The sequence below is a fragment of the Osmerus eperlanus genome, chromosome 7, assembly GCF_963692335.1.
Source record: "Osmerus eperlanus chromosome 7, fOsmEpe2.1, whole genome shotgun sequence".
In the NCBI taxonomy this organism is placed as follows: Eukaryota; Metazoa; Chordata; class Actinopteri; order Osmeriformes; family Osmeridae; genus Osmerus; species Osmerus eperlanus.
This window is the reverse complement of record NC_085024.1, coordinates 19,518,563-19,539,328: the sequence shown is the minus strand read 5'-3', so window position 1 is coordinate 19,539,328 and position 20,766 is coordinate 19,518,563. Positions and strand designations below refer to the sequence as shown.

The 20,766-nt window shown below is 46.8% G+C and overlaps 2 protein-coding genes across 2 annotated transcripts in view; both read right to left on the bottom strand.

Annotated features, from left to right (window-relative positions):
* Window positions 1-1,633: 1,633 nt before the first annotated feature.
* Window positions 1,634-5,367, bottom strand: rps19 (ribosomal protein S19). The gene is made up of 6 exons (XM_062465680.1): window positions 5,292-5,367; window positions 4,498-4,568; window positions 4,266-4,366; window positions 3,750-3,933; window positions 2,793-2,847; window positions 1,634-1,692 (listed from the first exon to the last, which is right to left on the bottom strand). The coding sequence occupies exons 2-6, from the start codon at window positions 4,566-4,568 to the stop codon at window positions 1,657-1,659; spliced, it is 447 nt and encodes a 148-aa protein (XP_062321664.1). The 5' UTR covers window positions 5,292-5,367; the 3' UTR covers window positions 1,634-1,656.
* Window positions 5,368-15,914: 10,547 nt separating this feature from the next.
* Window positions 15,915-20,766, bottom strand: part of cadm4 (cell adhesion molecule 4) — a gene marked incomplete at its 5' end in the record, with an annotated part of 47,653 nt that continues 42,801 nt past the window's right edge. The window contains 2 exon segments of the mRNA XM_062466215.1: window positions 15,915-17,801; window positions 19,162-19,290. Coding sequence (XP_062322199.1) covers window positions 17,692-17,801; window positions 19,162-19,290 — 239 coding nt within the window.

Below are 20,766 nucleotides of genomic sequence, written 5' to 3'. Positions count from 1 at the left end.
TCCTTCTCCTCTAAATTACAGGGTAGGGAAGGAGAGAAGGGGGGGGAGGGGGGTGACGAGGGAGAGAGGGATGGGTTCAGGTGTTCAGGAACAGCTGGTCGCTTAAAAGAAAAACAGAAAAGACACAGAGAGGAACAGATATTGAGAGGACAGATGGAGAGAGTGATATAAAAAGGCAATAGATTAATATCTCCTCTTGAGAAATGGGCAATTATTGATGGATGAAGCCAGTGGACGATGATTGACACTACAAAAGGACGAGGCAGACTGGTATCCAGTCTGACTGAGAATACACTGGCTGGGAAGGGCCGTGTGCAAACACACACACACACACAGTCACACAGACACACACAGAGTGAGTGAGAGATTGGCAAACACAAGGCTCGCTGTCGTGAGATCTACAACACACACATGGTATCATGCAAACACAGGAACAAACACACAAACAATGGTGTCTATCTAACACTCAAACACAAAGGACTTGAGCCAGAGTAAACAGACACAGATGACAAGTCTCAGCGGCAAAAATAGCGTTCTGTTTCAATGTTTTGTATGTGGATAAAATAATGAATCTTTGATGCTTTAGACAGTGCATTCCAAACAAGTATGAAATACAATGTTGAAGTAAACACTTCAAGAACATTTATTTATAAATACGTTTTTCTTCCAAAACTAATCTTTATCTAGCGTGCTTGGAATTTTAATAACGGATGTCTCAATCTGGTCTTCAACAGCGCTCATGTGCCGTGATACAATACTCTGACACCATCTGCTGGACATTTTGAGTATTACATTAGACATACCATTAAGTCTTGATTTTACCGTAGACGTTCCCTTTCCTGGCTGCTCATTCGCCTTCCAAAACGTGCAATTGTGTGGTGTTACCATCAACTTACTATAACCCTACGCCATGCTCATTACCTGCAAATACATCACCTCGGCTGACGCAGTTTTAGTTTGCTAATTTCCCTCCTCCTGTATCTGTTCAACTATACACTACTGACTACGGTAATTAGTGGATGTCAATCTAAACTATCAATTTACGAACTAAAGTTCAACTGCAAATACATCATCTTGCCGGACAGTTTTAGTCAGATATTAAATTCCTCCCTACATTCTGTTCAATCATACAAGACTACGGTAATTAGCGGCTGTCAATCTGTCAACTTAGTAGTAGCCTACTCGTTAGTGCTACTCTTTAGGAAATGGCGTCCACCGGTCCTGTTGAATAAACGTCCTGCTCAACCACAGAAATACTTTCACCAGACAATATATGTCCGACTCTTTCAGCCTAGGTGTGTGGTTATAGCCATAATCACAGGCAGTGCATGCAGGCCCATAGATGGCACTGTTGCGCTGTTCCAAACGCATAATGTTCCAGCTAACACAAGCATCTTCGACAATTTATAAGGAGCGGACAGGACATATATCTACGGTATAAGATTTACTGGTAAGAGAACTGTGGTGTAATCGCTGCTTGGAACCATGGCATACCATATCTTTAAAATGACAGCCGTGGGTATCAAGCCATTTAAACATTTTGACACTTCAATGACTGGTTTATGTAGTGCGATTGCAAAGTCAAATCAAGATTCCATACTAAAGGTTGTATTGCAAAAAAGGACAGACAAGGTTATACATATTTCCAAAAATTATTTATTGAACAATTGCTGTTTTCTTTGCAGCTGCAACCTGCAAGAAAAAAAATGACAAGACAAATTAGATGTATTCTTTCTGATGTTTAACCAAGCAGGAGGGGGAAAACGAACTCAGCTACATCCCACTGGAACAAAACACTTAAAAAACAGTTTGAGGGTAAAAGATTGGTTCCGTCAGAGACCGACGAAACCCACAGCTTGTGTTAGCAACAGTACCACATGACAAACCTGGCTTGCAGGGGAGAGAAAACCAATTTCGTGAAATAAAATATAAAAATAAAACACTTAAGGGAAAGGGGGCGGCCCTGTGGCACGGGCACGTGTCGGAGGGGGGGGTCCCTGGGCTGGCTCATCTACATGCAGCTCATTAGCAAGGATAAACGGGGGGTGAAACTGCACCATACGGTGGCTCAGTAAGCATGAAATTCCCCCTTCATGTTTACCCTTGGACTGTCACCCTCCCATCTCTCACACACGCCTGCCTGCATGCGTGCTGCCGTGTCTGACAGGCTGTTTGATTTCTACCAGGTTCCACTTCGACCCCACAAAAAAAACAGGCAGACAAACTTCGAAGTTCGATCGGCCGGGAGAGTGGAATTGCATTACGCAGGCTGCGAGAGATCTGTGGGCAGATTCTCAAGGGACGAAAATCTGGCCCAAGGGCACGGCTGTTTTCCACAGCAGCCAGTCGCGCTGAATCGGCACAAGCCTGTATGCTAAGGCTGTCTGAACTGGCTACAGTAGATGTTCCCCACTGCTAACAGCCAGTCATGCCTGGAGACTGGGTTTAACCGTCTCCTGGGTCTGATGCAAGGACAGGGGAGGAAAGGCTGGTCCTTGTGGTTGCAAAAAAAGCTGATTGGAAAAGCAGGCAGCATGATTATTTGACTGTAGCCCAGTTGAGATGGCAGATTGAGGACAAGAGCTTTAAAACCAGTCAACAAGTGTCAACAAGCTCAGTAGCCTTGTTTTTACTTGGTTGACAGACCATTGTAAAATAGTAAAAAATATGATTTTGGCTGCTGCATGTGTACCTAGCTTAAATAACCTCCCAAGCAGTTTTAGAGACTGCCTGTATTATGCTCCAGACTGGGTCATATAAGTAGAGTGCAGTGGTGTGGGAGGCAGGCTCACCTGGCCAGCAATCCTGTCAAGATCCCTGGTACCCTGGGCAGTTAGTCTTCGGCCACTGGAAGAGACAAGGAGCGCAGTCAATTGGCAACACTTTCCCATCAAAGTAGAACAGCAACCCATAAATAGTCTACATGACTGGTCTTTTTTTCACCTCACTGACTGCAACAGTATTGGAGGCTGGGGTAAGAGTCAGCTATATTCATGAACTTACTATCCTGTCCCGTTACACACTTTAAAAAAAAAGAGGTTTGTCAGCGCTTTTGTAAGAGTGGCACAGAAGAAAGTTCAAGCCTGCGTATGTCTCCAAGTTTAATGAAGTGGCACATTGTCAGATGTATTCCACACACAGCGAAGGCTTCAGACTTGGTTAGTCTGGAGACCATCCCAAGCCAAGGCTTTTCTGCTTTATCTACTTAATTCATGTTGAATATTTACTCTCATTGGCTGACTACAGACACCCTGGTCTTCAAAGGGGCATGAGGATCAAAGCGTCCAACTCCTCCACGCAGGACCCCCCAAATGTCAGCTCACTAGGGGCTCCTAAGTGCACATCTAAAAAGGGACACAAAACCCTGACAAAACTGGGTACAGGCACTGTCATTTTTCTAATCAAGCACACTCGGAATTGGGGTTTCTTCACTTGTAAGGAGCCCATAAGGACATCTGCTAAATGACTAAATGTAAAATGACTAAATGTGTGTGAGGCCCCCAGAAGGATGTGCGAGGCCCCCAGAAGGATGTGCGAGGCCCCCAGAAGGATGTGCGAGGCCCCCAGAAGGATGTGCGAGGCCCCCAGAAGGATGTGCGAGGACCCCAGAAGGATGTGCGAGGACCCCAGAAGGATGTGCGAGGACCCCAGAAGGATGTGCGAGGACCCCAGAAGGATGTGCGAGGCCCCCAGAAGGATGTGCGAGGCCCCCAGAAGGATGTGCGAGGCCCCCAGAAGGATGTGCTCACCCGTTGGGATCTTTCTCCACCATCTTGAGCGCCTCGAGGGCCTGGAGCACCTTGCGGGCCACGTTCTTGGAGCCCACGCTGAAGTGGGCGGGGCACACGCCGTTCCTCTGGCGCCCCCCGTAGATCTTGGTCATGGAGCCCACGCCGGCGCCTCCACGGAGGTACAGGTGACGCACCGTGGAGGCTGAGGGGAAGGGGGCACATTAGGCTCTAGAGCGCTGGTTCTCAGCCCTGGTCCTTACAGACCCCACAGGAATGCATGTTTTTGATTCAAATAGGTCATTAACAGGCTTCAGCAGAGCTAGATAACTCTCCATTCATTTCAATCAAAAACATCTCAACATGCAAGGCAGGGTGCTCAAAGCTGCACAAAAAAAACTACACATAGCAGCACACTTGTTGGTGGTACTTGTAAGCCATTTCCAAAGCTAAGTAAAGCACTTTTTTTTTCACCTATGCCTGCTAGAAAGCCAAGCTTTAATACTGACATTTATGAGGTACATAAGTGGATCTTACCAGCTCTGGTGTAGAACCAGTTCTCATCGCTTGGGGCAAGCTCCTTGTGTTTGGCCAGCTTGACAATGTCCACCCAGTCAGGTACCTTCAGCTTTCCTGACCTGTGAATACATGACAACCATGAGAAACGAAAATGACGGCTTTCTAGGCCCATTGATTGCACTTGCCAATAAAACAAGACATAACATTGTTTAGGTTCCGGTAAAGAACTAATAACAGCAGGAGTACTTACTTTTTCAGGAAAGCAGATAGTGCACGGACAAACTCCTGCTGGTTGACGTCTTTCACTGTGACACCAGGCATCTGAAGGCACATTGAGATGCAACGCTCATCACGAGTCAATGAACAGCACAACGTACAACCTTCAACGAGTGTCTAAACAGACACATGGTCGCTAGCTAAGTCCAACACTGGTCTGTCACACTGGTGTACAATAATCTAAAAGCTGTTCAGCACTTCACTGTGGAGCCAGTTGATGCTTAAAACTGACTCCAAGCCCCTGTAGAGGCACAAACAAAAAAACGACAATCGTTTCCAGCAAGCAGTTCGGAATCATGCATCAAGCCACGCCAGGGCTAGCGGTGCACCGGCAGTACTTTGAAACAAGCTAGCCTGCTGGCTAAAGTAAGCTCAGCTTGCTTGGGACAAGACCCGACATGTAGCTAGATATGTTGGCCACGACAGCACGCTAATACCCTAAATAGTAAACAAATTTGGCTACGAAGTCATTACATGCGTTACTAACGAGCAACTTAGTTTCCAGAAGTGAAAGAGGGAAGGTATTACTATTAATACAACTAGGCCTCAATGCGGTAGCATGGGGGCAGCCATCACTGAAATGTCGAGAATCCGCATGCTTCTTTAAACCTATTTAATCCCTCAATTTGACGAAATACATACAAATAAATACATTTTCTCGATTGTCAATTTCGTTAACTCTACTCGATCAAGAGTATGAAGGTTGTAGGTTTGACTTTTGACTCAAATAATCGTAAAATGTTTCGAGATAACTAGACATCCATTTACCTTGCTTGTGGACAGCGAAGGGAAGAGGGTCGAACGGGGTTTCCAACCCGTGTTAAAACGGGCGAATCGCGTATACTCGCGCGAGATCTTGAGAGCAGCAATTCCGTAGTTTTTTTCACCGCATTAGTCATCGCGTTCTTACCGGAGCTGTTGTAAAGCCATTGTATTAAAAAGTATGGATATGCCAAAATAGCTGGTTTTGAATTCATCTCTTTAAAATGGAAATATTAATTTATTGTAAATGTAAAAAGAAAATCAGATCCAAAATTCAGGTTGCCCCCCCCCCCCATATTTAGATGTTAATGTGGTATCTGCAGTAACACAGAGCAGTTTGACCACATTCAATCTCTGAAGATGCAGAGGAAATGTCTTTCCTTTAAATATTTAATAACAGATTATTAACAATTATAGTGATCTTCTCCTCTCCCTCAGCCCACTGTTCTCTGTCTGCACATCATTAACATCCCCTCCATCCGCCATGTTAGCACAGAGATAGAGATTGAGTGACCGCCACGTCTTTCAACGTCACCCTGCATCTCGCCATCACTACACTCTTTTTGACACATATGTTTGTGTGTAGGTCTGTGCGTGTATACAAACACAACGTGTGTGAAGGGAGAACGCTGGTGTGTGTTGGCCTTATCTACATATTTACAATGTCTGTGGTGCCCTTTGCTCAGCTCTGATGGAAAGGCCAGCACTGCTCTAACATTGACACAATTGACATGTTTGCAGAGACCGGAAAGCGAGATAGTAGGCTGACAGGTGGATAACCACATTTATGAACCAGAGTTTGTCCTGTCAGTCAGACTAGGAGGAAGACAGGCAAGGTGAGAGAAAACAATAGAGAGTTTACAGAGGAGAAGATAGATATCTTCCCAACAGTTATAAACTGTATGAGACATCTCATCCTCAACCAATATCTTCATTACCTACATGTCAGGTAAAATTACGATTCACGTTTTGACATTTTGTTTGTCTTCTGCAGTGACTAATATTTGATGAAGTTCATCTTCTCCATTGCTGAACACTCTATGGATTTATGTTGTGCCCTGATGTTTAATTGATTGAGTAAGGTAATTAACTAATATTGAAAGTGACCAGCCACCATTTCAATCCCATATCCGGTGGATTAAACTATTAATGACTCTGGTTAATCAATTTAGCCGAGGCCCTTTAAGAAGCAAAACAGGCGCCAAATGTATAAAGTGATTATGTAGCTGTATAAAGACGTTATTCCAGTCAGTCGTGATCATTATTTAAAACTGAAGTGTCACCGAATGTCCCACAAAGGTCAAACTAATTATTCTGAACAGACAGGTGGCATATTGCTTCAACAAATGAGCTATTTCAATATGCATCCCCTTTGCTTCTTTCAAAGCCTATTGTTGAAATGTGAAGAAATGACCTGTCAATCATGGTGGAGTTTGTTCACACTATCCTCATCCATGTGTGAGTGTTTGTGTGTGTCTGGAAGCAAGATAAGGAGAGGAGATGATATGAACAGTATGTCTTTTGTGGTGGTTAGAACAGAGACTGTTTCTCAGTGAAGCAAACGTTTTATAAATTTGAGACAGGGTGTGTTGCCAGTGTGTTTTCAGGATAGTTGCTGCTCTGTTTTTTGCATTGCACTCACATCGTCAGTGGGACTCCTCTGTCGGGTCCGGTCTGCACTGACCTTTTCACTCTCCAGGCACGTTTACAGATCTCCAATACACATCAAAACCCCCTAACACTCTCCCCTCTCCACCAGTTATTCCTGTCCAGCATTCAATCTTTTTCCTTTCATCATCAAGATTTTAAACCCTCTTCCCATCTCTCTGTGTTCACAATAACCGTTTTATTTTTAAACCCAGATATTTTGTTCCTTCCTCTGCCACTTAAAATACTTGTATTTCTTTTCTGCTCGATTTCCTTTTTGTATTGGAGGTATTGAGTTGCAGGGAAATGGAGAATTGCTGGATGACAAGTATGACATGAAGTGTATTGTTTCTGAACGCATCGTCTGAAGGACAGGCCATGTTTGTCTCTATAATCCCTCTTTCCTCTCTGTGTGCTCAACCAGACATGGAACCCACATGGCTGTATGCACTGTGCGAGTGTGTGCTCTGTGTCTCTGTCATCGTGATGAGCGTGAGGATGTGCATGGGGGCCACCGGCCGAGGGGACGGGGCTGGGGGTGGGGCAGCCCCCACCGGGGGGGTGGCCCCCTGCCTCAAGCTGTGTCTGGGCTGGGTGGGGGCGGTGGGGGGCGCGGCGGGAGTCCCAGTGTCTGTGCTGCTCAACCTGCGGAGCCCCCAGTGCCTCTATACCTGCATCACCCTGGTGTGCTGCCCCCTGCTGGTCCGGCAGTTCACCATGTTCCTGCTGCTGCTGCTCACCTTGGACGGCCACTTGCAGCACCGCATCCAGGACAGGTCGGTGAAGCGTCGACTGACCGCGCCGAATCGGTCCAAACGTTTGACACGAAAACGCCGTGTCTTGTTTCGTTTTCCTTAACGCGTGTGTCTGTGCGTTTGCGCCAGGTACCACCGCGTGGTGACGCGTCGCCGGGCGCTGTGTGCGGTCATGCTGTGCTGGGTGGCCTCGGTCCTCACCTCCTTCGCCCAGTTTATCGGCTGGGACGTCCTTGACACCTGGAGCGTCAGCGGGGAAGGGGGTACTGCGGGCCTAGGGCTGGATGAAGACAACAAGACCACCCCCTCCAACCCCCCGCCACCCAGGTACCCCCAGGACCGCTCGGAGATCGGGAGGTTCCTCCCCTACGGTGGATTCCTCTCCAAGTTCTACAGGGAGAACCTCCACAACTTCACGTATGCCGAAATCCACGGCAGTCACTGGGGGGTATGTGCCCCCGACACTGTCCTCAGACCCCAGTACCAAGTCTACATCTACGGGGTGACAGTCTTCTTGTTGCCCCTGTTGGTCCTGCTGGGTCTCTACCTGGACGTCATCTGTGCCAAGCCCAGACAGAGCCTCATCTGGGCCGTGGAACCTCCAAAACGCCGCTGCCCTCACGCCCGCTCCCTGGCCCTCTCCCTCTGCCTCCTGGTCTTTCTGTGTCTGCCCCTTCACGCCACCCACTGCCTCTTGCTCTTCTCCCCAGACACCGTACCCCCTAGCTGGGCGCATCCCCTCGCTGCCATCCTCTTCCAGGGCTACGGTGTGGTCCCCCCTCTCATCTTCACCCCTTCCCTGCAGCAGGGGGAGGACGAGAGGGCGCCTGGCCCGCCCCATCTGGTCCCGGCCTCCTCCAGGGGTGAGGCTGTGCGCAGGGCACTGTGTGGGGCAGTGCAAGCGGTCACCTGGTGCCATCCAAGGTGCTCCACCACTGGGAAGAGATCTTCCGACGTGTGAGCAAAAAGCAAGTCAGAGGAACCGGAGACATCGCATTGGCTCTCCACACTGAGATTTTGGCACCTGCATTCTGTTAACTCTCTCCAGAAAATAGTGTATGTGATCTCAGTTCGCTAGCAGGCTAATTAAATGTGTTTTCATAAAAATGCTCAAATTTCAATTCATTTGAACTGACTGGAGGGCAAATAGTAAGTCAGATTGTTGTGTCTTTGTATCCTGAAATGGTTTCTGTTATGTTCTTCATCCACCTTCATAGCATCTCAATGTTTGTAGCTTGAGAGTGGGGGGGTCTCTGTAAGCCTAACATCTATTAGAGGATGAGTATTCAGTTTTGTACTGTCTGGTTTTTAAGATTGTTCAAAGTTAGGAGTTCTTTGTTTGCCTGGTGTGCCTGATGCTGACACTATTCTGGATGTTTCATCACAGTTAACTGCCAGCACATCTGCCAGAGAAGCTTCATATTGCGAAGAAACGTCATTAACTTGACTGTGACACAATCTGCGATGGCTGTTTTGATTGAACGGGTCAATGTAATGTAAGGCGTTGCTCAAATAAAAGGCTTCGCTCACACTAACTGGATTGTTCTACTTGAGCTGTGGCAAAGTGAAGAATTGTTATGGAAGGGGAGAAAATTCATATTCCATTGACGTGTCGTCAGTAATACATGAACAACCGCTTTCGCATGTTTCTCTCTCCTTCCCTCTCTATCTTTGCTCCCAGTATAGACTATACTTAATTGGTACTGACCTAATTATTTGCAGACGAATGATGAACTGCAGGTATGATTTAATACCATTAGTATTATTGTTGGAATTGGAAGAACGCCATTGGCATTGTAATTATTGCCTGCCAATCTTCCCACACCTATTTCTTGCTTGCTTGCCACCTCTCTCTTCCTCTCTTCATCTCTCTCTTCCTCCCTCCACCTCTCTCTACCTCTCTCCACCTCTCTCTTCCTCCCTCCACCTCTCTCCACCTCTCTCTTCCTCCCTCTACCTCTCTCTTCCTCCCTCCACCTCTCTCTTCCTCCCTCTACCTCTCTCTTCCTCCCTCCACCTCTCTCTTCCTCCCTCCACCTCTCTCTTCCTCCCTCTACCTCTCTCTTCCTCCCTCCACCTCTCTCTCCCTCCCTCCACCTCTCTCTTCCTCCCTCCACCTCTCTCTTCCTCCCTCTACCTCTCTTCCTCCCTCTACCTCTCTCTTCCTCCCTCCACCTCTCTCTTCCTCCCTCCACCTCTCTCTCCCTCCCTCCACCTCTCTCTTCCTCCCTAAACCTCTCTCTTCCTCACTCTACCTCTCTCTTCCTCCCTCCACCTCTCTCTCCCTCCCTCCACCTCTCTCTACCTCTCTCTCCCTCCCTCCACCTCTCTCTCCCTCCCTCTACCTCTCTCTCCCTCCATCTACCTCTCTCTTCCTCCCTCCACCTCTCTCTCCCTCTCTCTCCCTCTCTCTACCTCTCTCTCCCTCCCTCTACCTCTCTCTCCCTCCCTCTACCTCTCTCTTCCTCCCTCCACCTCTCTCTCCCTCTCTCCACCTCTCTCTCCCTCTCTCCACCTCTCTCTCCCTCTCTCCACCTCTCTCTCCCTCTCTCCACCTCTCTCTCCCTCCCTCTACCTCTCTCTCCCTCTCTCCACCTCTCTCTCCCTCCCTTCACCTCTCTCTCCCTCCCTCCACCTCTCTCTCCCTCCCTCCACCTCTCTCTACCTCTCTCTCCCTCCCTCCACCTCTCTCTCCCTCCCTCCACCTCTCTCTCCCTCCCTCCACCTCTCTCTACCTCTCTCTCCCTCTCTCCACCTCTCTCTCCCTCTCTCCACCTCTCTCCCTCTCTCCACCTCTCTCCACCTCTCTCTCCCTCCCTCCACCTCTCTCCACCTCTCTCTACCTCTCTCTCCCTCTCTCTACCTCTCTCTCCCTCCCTCCACCTCTCTCTACCTCTCTCTCCCTCTCTCCACCTCTCTCCACCTCTCTCTCCCTCTCTCCACCTCTCTCTCCCTCCCTCCACCTCTCTCTCCCTCCCTCCACCTCTCTCTACCTCTCTCTCCCTCCCTCTACCTCTCTCTCCCTCTCTCCACCTCTCTCTCCCTCCCTCCACCTCTCTCCACCTCTCTCTCCCTCCCTCCACCTCTCTCTACCTCTCTCCCTCTCTCCACCTCTCTCTACCTCTCTCTCCCTCTCTCCACCTCCCTCTACCTCTCTCTTCCTCCCTCTACCTCTCTCTCCCTCCCTCTACCTCTCTCTCCCTCTCTCCACCTCTCTCTTCCTCCCTCTACCTCTCTCTCCCTCCCTCTACCTCTCTCTCCCTCCCTCTCCCTCTCTCTCCCCACAGAGATGTTTTTCTGTCAGCCTCGCTCCAACAACCCACCTCCAACCTCTCTTCGATAATCATAAACCAAAAGACCTCAGACAAGTTATCGATGTCTGGACCTGGTGAACAAAAGCATAGGGTTGTCTAGCTTGGCTGGACATTAATGGTTCCGTCTGCTTGAGAGCACTGTGTTTCCTGATTATGGAAGGCTTTCCCAAGGCCGACACGCTCCACTACCTCTGGACGAGAATCACACCCTGTACACGTAGAAGAGTGTGACTTTGGTCACCTGGCTAGCTGGCCCAGGGCTAACTGGCTAGCTAGCCCAGAGATAACCCTGGCTGCACAGCTCTACTAAAATATTACGTGGAGTTTTATGTATTTCACAGATAATAAACCGAGATTAGATAAAGTGCAACAGGATAATGCACTAAGAATAATTTATGGCTGTGACAATAGTCTGTTTTGTCAAACGGAACAAATAGATTATTTTATGAATCTTATGAAACAATTGCAGTCTTAAAGTGATTGATATGAGCAAGAGCAGCGTTATTCAGTTTGATCCGTTTTTCAAGCAGCAGATGAAACAACAGAGGATGCTCTCAGGTGGCAAACACCAAGGACACACACAACAAAATGATAAAAGGAAACACAAACATTCTCATTCACTGCTGCCAGATGAAGACAAAAGATCCAATTCTGCAAGATGCCCATTCTAACCGGATAGCCACTTTCTGTAAACATTCCCTATGTGACTGTGATCTTATTGATGGAATTCTTTCCTGATGGCCGATGAAACACCAAAACAGTGATGACGACAGTAATGCTACTGTCTCTGTCCACCAACCCCCCCCCTCCTCTCTTCTCTCTCTATCCTTCTCTCTCAGTCCCACCACTCTCAAAACATCCCTGGTAAGATAGTCTTGTGTACGCAGGCTGGATTCTGCCAGTGTCTCTGACCGGTCCAGCTTTAAAGACAACCCTCCCCCGTCCCTCCCCCTGAGGGGGTCAGATGGCTGAGCGGTTAGGGAGTTGGGCTATTAATCAGAAGGTTGCCGGTTCGATTTCCGGCTGTGAAAAATGACGTTGTGTCCTTGGGCAAGGCACTTCACCCTACTTGCCTCGGGGGGGAACGTCCCTGTACTTACTGTAAGTCGCTCTGGATAAGAGCGTCTGCTAAATGACTAAATGTAAATGTCCCGTCCCAAACACAGAACCCTCGCCCTCCTCTATGCCCCAGACACCAGAGGGAGCACCCGGGCGTAGCACACCAGCTCTGAGAAAAAACACGACAACAGCCCCCGCTTCACACTCGGTTGTGAGCACTGATACAGACGACCAGTCTATCACTCTGACCACTGACAAGGGTTGGGACACAGACAAGAACTTTGACCGTGCCCTGCTGAAGACCTAGTCAGCCCTGAAGACCTGTACAAGACCCCTGCTGAAGACCTAGTCAGCCCTGAAGACCTGTACAAGACCCCTGCCGCCACCATCAACCTCCTGAGCGAACAGCCTGTCACTGTGACGCTTCGCAAGGCTGTGCTGAGGGCAGCTGAGGGGAACAGCGGCCGTGGGACTCCTCGGGCGGATCTCGCCACCGAGGATGGAGAAGGCGAGGAAGAGCGGGTGGCTGTCGGCACCGTGAACGGAGGGGGAGGAGCTTCTGAAGCTGCCGGTTGCTTCGTCAGCCGGGTGTTCAAGATGGCGGCACACATGCCTTTGAATAACCCTAACCCTAACCCTGGACACTCCCTGTTTCAGTCACTCCCCTCCGGCAGAAGGCTGCGGTCCATCTGGACCAATACCTCACGCCACAAAAACAGTTTCTTCCCTTCCGCTGTTGGCCTCTTCAACAAGGCCAAGGATCCACACTGACTCTAATGACTTCCTGCTTAAAACACACTGCTTTTTGCACTGCATTAAAAAATTGTATCTTGTACATTTGTATTTTTTGTATTTTTGTATTTTTATATTGTAAATTACGGCAACTTATATTTTATTTTATTGTATATTTTATTGAATTCTAATTCCACTTAGTACTGCTAGTTTATGTACCCTTAGTATAGATAGTCCACATATTTAAATTTTAGGTTCCTATATGTTTATCGTATGCACCTTCCTGCCAAAGCAAATTCCTTGTCTGTGCAAACTTTCATGGCAAATAAATCCCAATCTGATTCTGAATCTGTAGATGGATCAATCTACATCATGGAGAAGTTGACATTGGCACGCTGAGGCGTACATGTTTTTTTCTTCTCAGCGCCCTCATTAATTTCGGTGACACGTGAGTCAATGCACTCAACCGTATACTTGCATGAACACATGAATTGGCTGTCATTTCAGTGTGATCAACAGTAATTAAAGTGTGTCATGAAAGGCGAAAGAACACACTATGCACAAACATCCGCAATGAAAACCTACAGTAGCCTATACTGTATGCCTGCTCTGCTCACTCAGGGTCCATCCTGCTGACATTCATAATGAAATACACACTAAAAACTGATAGACCTGCAGGTAGGTACTGAGGCAGAACGGACAAACTCAGGAGGCTGTCAAAGTCTGTGTGAGACTAATCTTCCAGGAAAATTGACTAGGGCACACTGAACTGTATGGGTAACTAGAGAGGGTACAATTTCTGGGGAAATTGTAGGGTGTGCTTGCTTGCGTCGGTTGCACAGGGGTCCGTTTTTTAATGACATTTTTACAACTGATATTTCTGTATATTTTATCTAAAAATGCATAGGGCCTACTTATTATTTATAAAGATTACATAGATTTAAAAGCATATTTTTTTTGCTGCTCATTTACAACTCAAAATACGAGTTAAGTGTAGAATGAAATATGATGTCTTCTCATTTCCCCTGCAAGAGGCAGCCTCATAGCTGAATCAACGAATACATTTGGCAGACCGGTGTAAAAATTGACCTAATCTCTATGACTTAAACGTCCTTTTAAGTTTTCCCTTCTCATGATATTTTCAGGCATTTAGCCTACTCATATTGCATTCATTCATGAATAAAGAACCCCCTTTGAAGATTATTCTACGACGTTACAGGCAGTAGAAGATGGAATCGCGATTCAAACATTACCATCTGCTAACTGAAAAAATGCCCTCAAAAACGTAAATAAGCTTGACATTTATTTAGTGGAAAATCGCTCATTCATAAAAAGCTCACTGGTAGCGATCATTGTCAGTAACAACGCAAAATGCGATATAGCCCTGTGTGGAGAAGCTGCCCCGGTAAATTCTACTACGGTACAGTACTAGACTAATGTGTTCGTCTTGGTAGCGATTGCGTTGGTTGAATTCGATTTAACGTTCCGTTGTAAGGTTTAGGCTGAAATTAATTATTTTCATGAACAGATTGACAAAGTTTAGGCTGTGGCAATGAAGTTCAGGTTAGTGGTCAGAGACTTTTGATTTAAGTAAGGGGAGTGCCGAACATGTTCTGTAGCCGTTTGATTTCCTAAACAGCTGTGTACTGTAGATGTTTTTGTAGTGTCTCGCGTAAGCTACAGCGTTGCAGTGAGCAACACTGGTTTGAAACCACAGGTAATGGTAATTTCACCAACAAATCGTTTACTAATGTCAGAATAAATCCTACAACGAAAATATATATGTGAGGAATGTTTATTTTAACGATTGAAAACAGATAACGCTACATCATAGACCACTGTAGTATGTGTTGCCCGGGCAACACAGGCTAATGTCATGATGCTAATACGTCAGTGAAATAGTAGACTACTGTTTCCGAAAGTAGATGTACTTCCATAATAATATCAGCTTATACTGTACATTACACATCACAATTTTGTGTCATATCACAAAGTAATAAATAGTTATCACCCTGGCCTCTTTGCTTGTGGCGTTTCTGCAGCTGCCTTCCAGTAAAGCTATAGTTAGCCTAGCTATCTCCCAAGTTAACAGATGCGAAACGAATGTTCTGCCAAAGGTAGTCACGCATGTTTTCGTGACGTTAGTGACGTAGTGACGTTAGTAACGTCAGTGGCTGTGGCTAGCAAATTAGCCACCGTTAGCTTCACTTTTCGCCACAAAAACGTAATTTCCACTTAAACCATACAACGGAACGTAAATTACAATAGAAGCAACTCAATCGCTACCAAGACGAAACTTTTGACACCTAAGTTGTCTATGTAGGCCAAATATTGACTGAGTTTTAGGGGGGCAAAAAGAAATAAAAATAATAATAATAATAATATATATGTGAGAGAACAAAGGTTGTGCTCTCGCCGAAGGCTTGAGCACACCCAATAACGGTTCATTTTCATCTATTGTGTCTTGAACAGATCGCACTATGCTACAGGTTAGCTTCGCCGGCTTTTGTTGACGCTGGCTTTTTCATCAGATTCTAACCCGAAGACAGGACCCCCTAGAACGTGTGCCCATTGTTCCAGCCTGGAGCGTGCTGTTCTGATGCGAAGCGCCAGCCAGGCAACTACATTACTTAGATTGTCTTTGACTATCCGTCTTTATGACAGGGCGAGCGCAGAGTCTTTTCATCGATGGAAGACAAACACATCGATCTATCACACAGCGACCTTCAGCAGCTTTTAAGGCCACCCAAGCACACAGATGGACACGTTGAGTGCTTCTTGACAGAATCGGGTATTGATTGCATGGAAATACTGGGGGAGTCATATTTTTTGTTTGCAGCAACTGACTGTCTGACTGTCTATCTCGCACACAGACTCACACACCTGCGTTTGGTCTCATAATTGATCAACTATAGAGCCATCTGTTGTTGTAATGTTCTTTCTTAAACTAAATATCACCACTCTCTTTCTCCTTATCCTGTCTTCCATATCCTCCAACTTATATGTCTCTTCATAATGTTCCCATCTTCACAGTTCGCTCTTCCTCACTCTTTTTCTCTACCCGATATTATTTCCAAACATGTATACTGGGTGAACGCATCTGAAAAAAGACCCGTTCCGAAGTTATTTTTGAATTCTTTATTTTTTCGTGCTTTGTATCTTTCCCCTATAAAGAAATAGTTAGCTATATATCAACAGTGACACATGGACTATAAAATAAACACGAGTGAGCGACAGAGAAGTAGAGACAGATAGGCACAGGAGACAAATATAGAAAGAGCGGGAAAAGACAGAGCAAGAGTGGACATCAATTTCTACAGACTAACGAAATCAACAAACATGGGAAGTGTACAGTTTCTGTAACATTTACAATAATAATAACAGTAATAATAACAGTAACAACAATCAAAATTGCTCAAACAATAATAATTAATTTTAAAAAATCAATAAGACCTCATATTTCATAAAGACAAATGAAACGTTGTTTTTTTTTTCTTGTTTTCTAGTTTTCTTTAAAGATCACTGGACAATAGTTTGTTCGGTTTTGCACCTCTAGGCTAATATTTTGTGTTAGTATACAGTAGTTCTGTAGCTTTGTAATGATTTCAATAGTAAACATTTCTTAAAAGTTGTATTTAATTTATGTCGCTGTCATCTTTTTTTTTATACAAATAAGGAATTTGGAAATATGTACTTGTGTCAACGTTTGTGTGCGCGTGTCTGGGTGTGTATCTGTGTTGTATCATTCAGAAAAATATCCATTGTATTTCTTTTGTCTTATTCATCAGGTACTCTTTTAAATTCTCAAAGACATTTCAACCTTTTCATCCCCTTAATGACATTTTTAAATAATTAAGCTTTTCTGCCGTGTCTGTTCCCTTTTTCTTCTCTTTCTTCGGACTCGGGAAAAAAACACCCCTGCTAATCCCCTCATTATTAAAGCCCTACAACGGCGGAGAGATAAAGAGGAACAAAGAGAAAGAGCGAAAGGAAGAGTGAGGGAGGGAATGAGAAGCAAACCAACGGTTTCCTAGTTGTGGTAAAAAAAAAAGAAGAAAAAAAGACGCATCTTTTCTAGTTATCTACTTACATATAGGCAGTCTTCAGAAAGAGGCCTGCAAACAGGTTATCTGGGTTGAGTAGAGAACTGGAGGGCTTGTTAGAAAAACTTTTAAGAGACTTAAGGTTCACACTGGGCAATGCTGTCAAAGGGAGTGTGTGTGAGTTGCTCTCCACGGGCGAGATACTTTGGCAATTTGAAGCATTTCAATTTGCCAGTGTCAAACAGCTCAATTGCTTCTGGCTACTATCATCCTCCCTCTCCTTCCCACCCCCTCTCTCTCCTCCATCCTCCCCCCCTCTCTCACTGTACGCGGCAGTTTAAGATTGAGCGTCATGGATGCCGTTCTTCCAGGCACAGTGTTTATGGCAGTCGAGGTATACCTGTCTCTCCCTGCTTGCCTCCGTGCAGAATGCTCCCCCTCTTTCTCTTTATGTAAGCACTCCCTGCTCCATCAAAATAATAACCGTATTATTACTGGCCGTCTTCTCCTTTCGCTCGCTCCCCCTGCCCCTCTCTACTCCTTCACCCCCCCCCCCACCCCCTCTCTTTTCAACTCAGACCCACATTACAGTAAATGGCACCAGTCGATAATGGCTTGTTGGTCTACAGTCGCTCTCCCTATCTATTTTGTCAATGTGTGTGGCCGTGTGTGTGGCCGTGTGTGTGTCTGTGTGTGTGTGTGTGTTTGTCTGTGTGTGTGTGGTCGGAGTGGAGCGGGGTGGTTCCTCGTTGTGGCGGTGTGCGGTAGATATGATTTCTGTACAGTCGATTCAGAAGGCCGCCCCGCCTGGCTCGTGGTGGGGGGGGGGGGTGTGGTGGTGGGGTTGTTGGCATGGCTACAGTAGGTATTCCTTCTTGCCTTGGCTGGCGTCGTTGCCGTTGAGGAAGGCCTCCTGGACCTCGCCGTGCTCATCCAACCCACTGGCCTCGTGGGTCAGATACGAACCTGGAGGGGGGGAGTGAAGAAGAGAGGGAGGGAGAAAGAAGAGAGAGGAGAGAGACAAAGAGAGAGAAAAGAGGTCGTGTAGATAGATGGTGGTGGGGGGGAGGGGGGAGGGTTAGTTGGCAAAAGCAGCATAGTCACTCTGCCATGCATCAAACTCCACCAATCAATTGTGATATTACTAAATCATACCTGCGATTAATAATTAGTCCACTAATAATTAGGTCAGTACCAATTAAGTATTGGCTCTTGAGTACGGTAAGAGCCTAAGGCAGTATAAGAGAGGTGAGCAGAAAGACGGGAAGGGAAGAGGAAGAACAGGTAGGAGCCAAGAGAGAAAAGGGAGAGAGAAAATAGAACAAATGTCAAGAGTTAGAGAGAGAGTGACATAAATGAATGAGGTGGAAAGGTTAGGTACAACAGGGAAGTATCATTTTGGTGTCACTCAGAAAGCGCATTGTCCTATTTTTCTTTCTTACATTGCGGTGATTAGTGGACTGGTTCAGTACAGGTTAGAATGCAACGACTAATCCTGTTTAGGGTCACTCCAGCAGCGGCAGACAGCCACACATGCTGATCTTTGATTGGTTCGATCTGCTTCAAGAGCCGTAATGGCCTCTTCTCCAACTCACTGATTGGTTGTAATGGCTTGGTCTTTTTACTGATTGGCTGTCGAGAGGCATCCATTTTGGCTGACAGAGTTCCCTGCCAGAGGCGTGGCTCTGTGGCCCCTCCCTCTATTTTCTATTCCTGGACCTTGCACTGAGGGAGGGGGGGGGGGGGGGAGTTCTAAAAATGCCACACGAGCGTGGGTAATGCGGTCCTTTTTTATGGATGAACCCTGATACTGTACTGGACCATTAAGCACCAGGGCCACGCTTACATAAGACATAACCACCCCCCTTCCTACCCACCATTGTCCACGTTCGAAGCCGTTTATCACCGACTGTGTCTGGGAGGAGGACAGGGCACGCCCTCCTCCTCCTCATCCCTCTCTCATCCTCTCTCTCTCTCTCTCCCTCTCTCATCCCTCTCTCATCCCTCTCTCATCCCTCTCTCATCCCTCTCCCTCCCTCTCTCATCCCTCTCTCATCCCTCTCTCATCCCTCTCTCATCCCTCTCTCATCCCTCTTCCTCCCTCTCTCATCTCTCTCATCCCTCTCTCATCCCTCTCTCATCCCTCTCTCTCATCCCTCTCTCATCCTCTCTCCCCAAACGTTATTCCACTATTGTCCTGGCACATTCTCTTTAACAGGTTCATAAAACAGATACAGTACATTGTGTTTAAATCAGCCCTTAGTTTCTGTCTCCTATGTCTCTGCAATTTATGACTATACTGTGTGTGAGTGTGTGTGTGTGTTACCTTTCTGCCGGACGGAGCACCAGATTGTGATGATGAGCACACAGATGACAGTGAAGACCAACAGAGCCAGAATGCCCCCGATCACCGCGTACGGGACCGCACTGTGGGTCTCTACCACAGCACCAGGATCTGGGGAGGAAGACAGGGCGGGAGACAGGGGGGAGGGACCGGGAGGGAGACAGAGGGGGAGGAGACAGTGAGACGTTACCTCACACACAGACGTCTTATTTATTCACTTTTAATGGACTGTAAACTGATATGTTCCAGCCCCTCCTCCCACCCCCATCATTCCCTATTACGCCCGCATCAAAGAGACAGCGACGGGGAAAACAAAAGAGACAGACAGCAAGAGAGAAAGACAGGAAGAGAGAGAAACAGGGCGAGGCAGACGGAGAGACAAACGTGACAAAGAGACCCTGGAGGAAAGACCGCAGAGACAATAAATCGATAGCAAGCAGGTGCATTTAGAATGCAAAGTTTCATATTTCCACTCCACTAGCATCTTATCAAATATATATACTGTACTAGGTATGAGAATACCAGACAAAGTCAAAAGTAAATATTCCCACGGGCTCTAGTGATTGTGTTTTGACAGCGCTGGCTGTCACTCATGGACAGGGGAGATATGGCTGTGTTGTGATTCTCTCCAGACCGTAATTAAAACATGAATCATTAATACAATCCCAACACACACAGATGGACAGAGACAGAGAGAGAGACAGGGAGAGAGAGACAGGGAGAGAGAGACAGAGAGAGAGAGAGAGACAGAGAGAGAGAGAGAGAGAGAGAGAGAGAGAGAGAGAGAGAGAGAGACAGACAGACAGTCTGAGTGAAACTCAGATCGAGCATGTGTGTGTGCGTGCGTGCGAACACGTGTCTTAGCATGCACGCACGTACACGCGTGTGTCTAACGGTCTACGGAAGCAATATTTCATGAGGGATGAAAAATTTAGCGCGGCCTCGATCACCTCCCGTCCACTGAGCCGCGTGCTCGGAGCGAGGGGAGTGACAGCAGGAGAGTGCGCTCTGTGTTTCAACGTTCCCCCCGTGTTCCTTCAGCGTTCTCCTTCAACGCTGGTGCATCTCTCAGAGAGAGACAGAGACAGAGAGAGAGAGAGACATATAGAGAGACAGAGAGACAGAGACAGACAGACAGAGAGAGAGAGAGAGACATATAGAGAGACAGAGAGAGAGACAGAGAGAGACAGACAGACAGACAGACAGACAGACAGAGAGAGAGAGAGAGAGAGAGAGAGAGAGAGAGAAACAGACAGACAACAGAATAAACCAAGATAGGGCAGGAGTGAGGCAGAATCAATCAGGATGGGGAGCAGGTGAGAGAGACATATACAAAAAGAGAGGTGAGAAAGAGATTCTGTTTACAAAGAGAAAGAAAAAGGTGAGAGAGAGAGAGAGAGATTCTGTTTACAAAGAGAAGTGTGTGTGAGAGAGACAGAGAGAGAGAGATATCCAGGTGGCATGCCTCAGATGAAAATCACCGTCTCTGTTTCCCTCAGCTGGAGATGGTAAAGCAGCTTGACTCCTCTGCCAGCGTGTGTGTGTGTGTCGGAAGATGTGTGTGCGGTGTCATTGTAGCCCCTAGAG

Bases quoted from the DNA above. Each gene is read 5' to 3' on its own strand.
- rps19 (XM_062465680.1), bottom strand. From the start codon at position 4,568: ATGCCTGGTGTCACAGTGAAAGACGTCAACCAGCAGGAGTTTGTCCGT. The intron at 3,934-4,265 runs GTAAGATCCACT...CCTTCCCCTCAG, and splicing joins CTGGTTCTACACCAGAGCTG to CCTCCACGGTGCGTCACCTG. The intron at 2,848-3,749 runs GTGAGCACATCC...TGTCTCTTCCAG, and splicing joins GTGGAGAAAGATCCCAACGG to TGGCCGAAGACTAACTGCCC.